Here is an 8299-nt window from a genome sequence, read left to right as displayed (position 1 = left end):
GGACGTGACTACTCAACAAAACATCTAAAATAGGACTCTGGGAAATACTACTAAAAGACAGGTCAAAAGCAAGAATCGACATGAACAAACTCAAAGGAGATGGATAATTTTGAATGCGATAAATGGAGAAACCGTCCAGAAAATGAAGAAAGGCAAAATTATGATACACTATGAAGAAGCACATTTGCCAACTGTTATCTAAACAGGGTAAGTAAATAGAGGATCGACCTTTCCTACCAACGGCAAAAACAAAACAACCATCATACATTTTCAAATCAACGAAATGATAAAAGACATTAAGAGAAGGGGACCGACCCCGAAGTCTACATGCTTCCACAAAAGCAAGAATAACCTTAATAGTACCAGGATAGAGTTGTCCTAAGGCAATTCTTAAATCCCTACACAGCTCTCCCAAGAAAGGATCCAATGGAAACCGAAGACCAGCGGCGAACTGTTCTTCGAAGACAATAGCCCTACAAGACGAGCCCGGAGACCCTATAGCGGGTTTAAAGGAACCAGGAAACTTGACTCTATACTCAGATGGGAAGTTATACTTATAGTAAATATCTAAAACTTCGTCTTCACGAAGACACGAATCGGCAACAAGCATAGCAGCATACTCAGTTTTTGCTCTTCTCCTCGCCATTTCAGAACAACACAACACAAACCGGAAATTACAGAAGATGGATGAAAAAAGAGGATCAAAGAAAGTAAGCTACCCAGAAAATGAAGAACAAGAAGAACAAAAACCCAGAGAACTCAAAACTGGAAAAATAAGCCAAATTGCAAGTCCAAAACAAAGACAAATGGAAATGAAGAACACTCAAAGCTACTATGGAGATTACCTGAGAAATCAAACGCAAGAATTAAATATCAAAAGTGAAAGCAAAATCAAAATTCTTTCGAACGGATGAAAAATGAAACAGATACAACAGTTTAAATACAAAGGAAGATAGAACGAATGGACACATGTCCTAATTAAAAAAATGATGAATAGATGAGTGACGTGTGGCGGAAAAGAAGAAAAATGGAAAAACTTGTTCAATAAGCAAAAAAGAGCGCCGGAATACAAAACGACTCGCCTCAAATAGAGCTAAAATACTACAAGGCATAAATACCATGACTTCGGCTCACTTGCGGGGAGGCTAATGATGGATACCGAATCCTATCTTAATTACAATGGAGCCGAGTCGCAGGAGATCCACTCTCAGACGATACCAGACTCCCGCCAGAAGAATCAAACATATAAGGAAGATGGCCGAATCCACAGGATTCGCCATGATATCATTCAACAAGGTGAAGACCGAATCCTTATGGACTCGGACATAACGCGTCGATCCTGGGATTCGGGTAGATCGCCAAATCTACTACATAATCTTAAAGTATCTTTCCTATTTGGATGCCAACTCCAATTTAGGAAGATAAGCTCTAACTTGGGAAGACGGGACTATTTAGGAAGACGTTCCTAAATAGGACTCATGTCTGAATAAGAAAGATTACTCCTAATCAGGGTCAAACCCTACAAAGTAGGATTCACTTTCCTACTATAACACTGATAGGTATGCAATCATCTACTATAGAAGGAGCATGAGGTATGCCTAAAAACACAATTGAATTCATATACTCAAAACGCGGCTCAAAACTCAATACTGACTTTAGCATCGGAGAGTTAATCGGACAACCACCGTCCGGTTAGCTTCTACACTGTTTCTCAATTTTTTTATAAGAAGTATACAATTAATTATAAACAAACACATAAGTATTGTCCATTTATTTAAAAAAAAAACTAAATAATAAATTAGATTAATAGAATCTAAATTACAAAAAATTGATAAACTACTAACGTATATAAAACGTATATGGACAATGTATACATAAAAACCATACTATGTTTATATATTATGTATATTTTGTAATTTTAAAATGTAAATATATTTTATATATATTTTTTGTATACTTTTAAATTTTAAACTAATTTTATATTTTATGTATACTTTATGTATAATTTTTAATTTTAAAATATAAATATAATTTGTGTATACTTTTTATATACTTTTAAATTTTAAAATAATTTTATATTTTATGTATACTTTAAATTAATTAATTTTGATATATTTTTGAATATATTTGTTATTTTTTCTAGAAAATAATAAGTATATTTTGTGTATACTTTATAAAAAATAATAAATATATTCTATGTATATTTTGTGTATACTTTATAACTATTTTTGAATAGATTTTGTACCTTTTTTTAGAAAATAATAAATATATTTTGTGTATATTTCGTGTATATTTTATAAACAAATAAAAATATATAATACTTTGTAATTAAAAAAATAGTTAGTTTTGATACATTTTTAAATAGATTTTATATTGTCTTTAGAAAATAATAAATATATTTTGTGTATCTTTGTATATTTTTAATATACAACATGTATATGAGATTGACTTGATATTTCTAATATATATTTTTTTTACTTACCATTGGTGTACTTTACATATTTAGTTTAATTTTGATCTTCGTTTCACTTTTTCAAGTACGACCTCTACCTTCAAGGTTTGCTATTTCTCTCACAACTTGGGCTTTATCTGTTTTAAATTATACAATATATATAAAATATACAAAATGTATATTAAAATAATATAATTATAAAAAATTAGTAAACATAAAAAAACTATATTTAAATGTTGTAATCAATAAAAACTAAAAAATCAGTAATAAAACAAAATATAGTTAAAATATGAGGTTATTGATTAATTAATTATGAATAAAATAATTATTAATTATTAAAAATATAATATAGTTTGAAATTTTAGATGAATTAGGAGTTCATGAATTTGATTTGAATAAAGCAACTAATATTTAAAAAATTTACTAATATACTACAATTACATTAATCAATGTTGTCTGTTCTTATATTTTTAAAATATTAATTATTTTGTATTGTTGTAAATATAGATAGATACATAAAACTAATGAGACAGCACTACTGAATATATTTGATATTATTGCTGATTTACTAATTGTTTTTTTTTAACGAAGCGTAAAATTTTCATTAATAAAAACGAAAATTACATGAATGGTTTCTCAACATACTGAGTCAACTATTTTAGAAAAGATGATGAGAGCTGTAAAAATACAGTCATCGACTAGGGCTAAACTAACCACCAAGGGTCACTCAAATTTGTAGACTAAAACTAGATCTAATAATAAAATCTAGATTTATTAAACGTTCTAAGGAAGTCTAACTTCAAATGCACGACTGATCACATCTTCTGTAATACATCTGTTCTCTTGAAGATTAAAAACAACATCGATATTGACGCAAAACATACCTGTACTTGATGAAATCCGTTGTAAGATGCTGCCTATAATTGTTTCAGAGATCCAAGTCGTTTGTACCGCAAAAAACAATTTCATCTCCAAATATGAAAAAAACTACTCTTAATTTCGATTAGGTTAGATCTAATCTCAATTAAAATTCTATGATAGAAAATAATTTATAGATCTAGACCAAAATTGGCCAATAAAGAAACTTTATTCAAAACTAAAAATAAAAACTATGAAAAAACTAAATTTGAGAGATTGGTGAGGTGATTTTTGATCAAAAATGGCCAAAAACCACCTCCCAAATGAACAACAAGAAGAAAACTTACTAAGGTTTGAGAGGTTTTTCAAAAGAGAGGGACGGTTAGGATTCCTCAACACATTGAGTGAACTGTTCTAAAAGAGATGATGAGAGTGAAAAAGAAATTTCTCAACACTTTGTTGTTTTTTAGATTTATGATTTATTATATCTATTTGGTTTGACCTAATTATTTTAGATCTAATTTTTTAGATTGTCAGATCATGTCCAAAGAACTCTTAAAAGTAAAATATTCTCTAATTTAATCTATAAATTAAGACTCGAATGGGCTTTTTATCTTTTTTAATATAGAGAGTTGGTTTGACTCTCTACACTTGGAGAGCCAAATCCACTCTCCATTTCATTAACATTAACAACATTTTAATTTTCAAATTATATTTAACATATCTTTGTCACTTGATATATGTGCTTTCAGAAAATATTATTGTAATCTAAAGAATTAGAGTCTTGCACTAAGCAATTTTTTCAACTATAATAATTTTTATAGGTAAAATAATTATATTTAACTCTGAAACTAAACTCAAAAGCTACAGTATATAGCAGATTTTATAGCATCCTCCTAATCAAAATGAAACTTATGCCTATAATGGGTGAATGATTAATATTTAATAATTTATTTTTTATTGTTGGTGGCTGCAATTTACGGATTATATCATAAAAAGTGCTACAACTTTTTATTGACAAGAACTCAAATCCGGAATATATAGAATTTATAGTAAAGTCTATAGTTAAATTATGCATTTTAGAAATAGAGTTCATATTTAAGTCTTGTGAAGCATGCTTCTGCAGATTACAAATGAATGTATAACGTTAATGAAATAGATTAAAATTAGAAATTAAAATTTAAATAGTCCATTAAACTTTAATTAAGAGTTTTGCTCTTTATTTTAAAGATACTCTTTATTTTATCAAAAATGCTCTTTAAAATAAAAAAAAAACAACTTTGAAAATATCCTTACGTATTCGAGATTTTTGTAGTCAATTTTATCTGTAAACAATACTATTTATCTTTGAAAAAAAATTACCCTTTGTAAAAGTCAATTAAGGAAATGAACAAAAATCAAGGTCTGGCTCCTGTAGAAAAAGTCAAATCTGGGTAGCGTTCACAATTAACAACTTTTATTTTTCTGCCAGTGGATCAAAATTAATTAAAAAAAAGAGTAATTTTACTCTAATTTATCATTCAATCAGTTCATCGGCCGGCGGCCTCAGATCATTATAAAAGACCTATAATTAACTCATTTCTCTTAAATCATCTTATAACTAAACGACTATCATCTATTTTCATGTAAGGATCCCTTCTTTTTTATTTGAAATTATGATTTTTCAATGCTGAATTAACTGTTGCTTGCGATTAACTTTGATTGCGTGTACTATTACAATTTATTGATTGACTTACAAGCTCAAGGATTTGCACTTTGTTTTTCTGTTACTTCTTGTTTTGATCTACAATTTGTTGAATTTTTTTACTTATTTAGCTGCTTATTTATCTGCTAATTATCTTTTAAAAGTAAAATTGACATGTTTAAAGAGAAAATTGACAGCTCAAAGATTTGTACTTTGTTTTCTGCTTAATTATTGGAGAGATTTTTTTTTCCCAAAATATAAAAAATAGAAATATATCAAATAATTAAAATATAGGAGTACATTTTTGAATTTTAAAAAATGTAAATTTTTTTAAATATTATAATTTTTTTTTTATAAAATATATCTTCATGCAAATAAATTATATATTTATGATAATTAATAAAATAAAGTCTTTAGATATAATTAAAATTTAAGTTTATAAAAAATAATATTAATATGGATTATAATGATTATATCTTTAGAAAGAAAAAGAAAAGTCTCTATTGTGGACTTATGATAATGTGAATAATATGATTTGTGGATAACTAATTTTTTTTAAAATAATTACAACTTATAAGCAACTGTTAATTTTTTTACCCGTAATTCGATTGGCTAGCTTATTATTTGTCTCTTCAATGTGTCATTTTCTTTCCAGTTTCTGTGTTGTGTACTCAGAGGAGCTTATTTTAGTGCCTTTTTCTTCAAGAAATCAAAATTTGGAGCGACATTTCTAAGGATTTGAATCATGAGCAACTTTGACTGCTGTGAAGAAGATGACACATATGCTGATAATAGTGCAGCAGGTACTATATTAACTTAACTGGTTAAATCAAGACATGCATTTCAGTTAGCATTTTAGTAAATATCTATTTTAATCTCCTTGTTAAATACGTTGAATGAATTCTTAAGTCTAGTGTTGAGACTGCTTTTAGATTCAAAAGATGTATTATGAATTTATGATTTCCTAGCAGGAAATGTTAGTGACGGGGATGATGCATTAGACGCGGTAGATGAAAATGTTAGACATGATGATGATGCATTAGACACGGCAGATGAGGATGATCAAGCTGTTAAAATCCAGCATACTGAGGTCCCTTTCATTTCATTGGATGAATTTAAGGAAATCACAGATAATTTCGGAGCAGATTCTCTTATCGCAGAGCGCTCATATGGAAGCGTATATTATGGAACTCTTAAAAGTGGGCAAGCTGCAGCAATCAAAACATTAGATGCAAACGAACAGCCTGATGAGGAGTTCTTGGCGCAGGTACATTGAAGACTAAAAATGCTATCTCTGCCACTTAATTGACTCTTGTTTATATTCTTATGAATGTTTTGTGTGAATATGTAGGTTCTAATGGTATCAAAACTTGAGCATGAAAATTTTGTACAATTGCTCGGTTATTGTGATGGAAGTTCCCGTATACTTGCCTATGAATTTGCTTCCAATGGATCTCTTCATGATATTCTCCATGGTATTTCTGATTTTGCTTCAAATTTGCCAGTTGTACACTGCAAAATTCTGCAAAAGTGGTTCTTACTTCTTACTATATGTCAATGACTTGTTATTGCAGGAAAGAAAGGTGTTATAGGAGCGCAGCCGGGTCCTGTTCTTTCATGGCAGCAGCGAATGAAAATCGCTGTTGGGGCTGCAAAAGGCCTTGAATACTTGCATGAAAAAGCTAATCCTCACATTATTCATCGTGATATTAAGTCGAGCAACGTTCTGATTTTCGATGATGATGTTGCAAAAATTGCAGATTTTAATTTACCAAATGAAGCTCTAGATATAACAGGACGTCTTCACCCCAACCAGGTTTCGAGAAGATTTGGTTATCATGGTCCTGAGTAAGTTATTCATGATTTAGAACAATCCCCAAAGAAACAAATGCATAGAGAAATTAGCTAATTTTCCAACAACATTAGTTTGTTGGAATTATTATTCAACAGTTGCGTTGCATAATCACTCAGTTTGTTGTTGGTGCAATCAACAATTTGCAATTTTGAACGTTAGCCTTTTTGGTTTCGCAGATATGCAAAGATGAATAGAGTGTTGAATGAAAGGAGTGATATATACAGTTTTGGAGTGATCCTACTTGAGCTTCTGACTGGGCGAAAACCTATCGACCGTACATTACCTCGTGCACAGCAGAGCCTTGTGAAATGGGTACCAATTTATTTAAATTTTTTCGCATAATTTCTGGTTATGAACTTCAAAAATATAGTTGCCTGTTTTCTGAATCTCGACTGGTAATTACATTTTGGAATTTTTTAGGCTACACCAAAACTTCAGGATGACGATTTTGGGCAGTATGTTGATGCGAGACTTGAAGGGGACTATCCGCCAAAGGCAGTTACCAAGGTTTAACCTTATTCTTTAGCTATATTTGTTCATTATTTCTGTAATGAATATCAGAAAGTTAAATTTTATTAGGAAATTGGAATATCTGGCATAACTATATCGAACACTTGCAACTTACTTTTTTCTTTTCGTTTTTGATGAGCATTGTGTTTTAGTGAATTGAAGATGCTCTGTTTAACCTTTATTTGTGCTACACTTGCAGACTGCGTTTATTGCTTCCTTGTGCATGAATGACGAACCAGACTTCCGGCCGAACATGAGTTTTGTAGTGAAAGCTTTACAGCCCCTCTTAATTACCCGGCCAGAATCAGCTGGAGAAACTCCAAGCATTACCCAGTCGGAACTGCTAGCTGGTGAAATTCCAAGCCAATAATTCTACTTCTACTTCTACTTGTATGTCTGTTGTGTTTGTTTCCGGGTCCATCCCGATGCAATCTTGAGGAGAGACAAGAAAGAATATAGCTTAGTGTAGTATTCGGAGTACCATATGCTTCCATTACTTCCTTTCTATTTGTATTTCATTTGTTCATAATGTAGAAAGCTGTTTATGCTGTCAAATTTAATATATATATTTTTCCTTCAATAATATTTATCTTTTGGTTTAATTTTCCTTTTTTTTTGATATTTTCTACAATAGTTTTATTATCAACTTCCAACAGAACTTTTCTTGGACCCTAATTGCAGACCATAAAGAACTCTTCTAAATTCCGCATCAATAACTGAATCGACCTCAATAGTCCCCATCCAATGCCCACAATTATTTCTAACAATTTCCCCTGCCTCTGCATAACTCGTACTAGCCACCATCCGCGTTAAATTTTTCCCAACTAGCAGGCGGACACTTCCAACTTATTAGCATGCTAGTCTTGTTCATGTTGTTAAGGTCCAACAGATATGTCTTCAACCTAGTCGACATGATCGGTTATGAATATCCTGCAAAAAT

At 30.4% G+C, this 8299-nt stretch overlaps 1 protein-coding gene across 2 annotated transcripts; it reads left to right on the top strand.

Moving 5' to 3' along the window:
* Nucleotides 1-4777: 4777 nt before the first annotated feature.
* LOC126654118 (pto-interacting protein 1-like) lies at nucleotides 4778-7961 on the top strand. Of its 2 annotated transcripts, none has more exons than XM_050348186.2 (8): nucleotides 4778-4935; nucleotides 5701-5797; nucleotides 5966-6261; nucleotides 6346-6469; nucleotides 6569-6842; nucleotides 7026-7161; nucleotides 7270-7356; nucleotides 7559-7961. In XM_050348186.2, the coding sequence occupies exons 2-8, from the start codon at nucleotides 5740-5742 to the stop codon at nucleotides 7727-7729; spliced, it is 1146 nt and encodes a 381-aa protein (XP_050204143.1). In that variant the 5' UTR covers nucleotides 4778-4935; nucleotides 5701-5739; the 3' UTR covers nucleotides 7730-7961. The 2 variants fall into 2 exon arrangements, with proteins under 2 accessions (XP_050204143.1, XP_050204142.1); XM_050348185.2 differs by having other exon boundaries at nucleotides 5650-5797.
* The last annotated feature ends 338 nt before the right edge of the window (nucleotides 7962-8299 follow it).

Source organism: Mercurialis annua, linkage group LG6, assembly GCF_937616625.2.
Source record: "Mercurialis annua linkage group LG6, ddMerAnnu1.2, whole genome shotgun sequence".
In the NCBI taxonomy this organism is placed as follows: Eukaryota; Viridiplantae; Streptophyta; class Magnoliopsida; order Malpighiales; family Euphorbiaceae; genus Mercurialis; species Mercurialis annua.
This window is presented reverse-complemented; position numbering and strand designations above follow the sequence as displayed.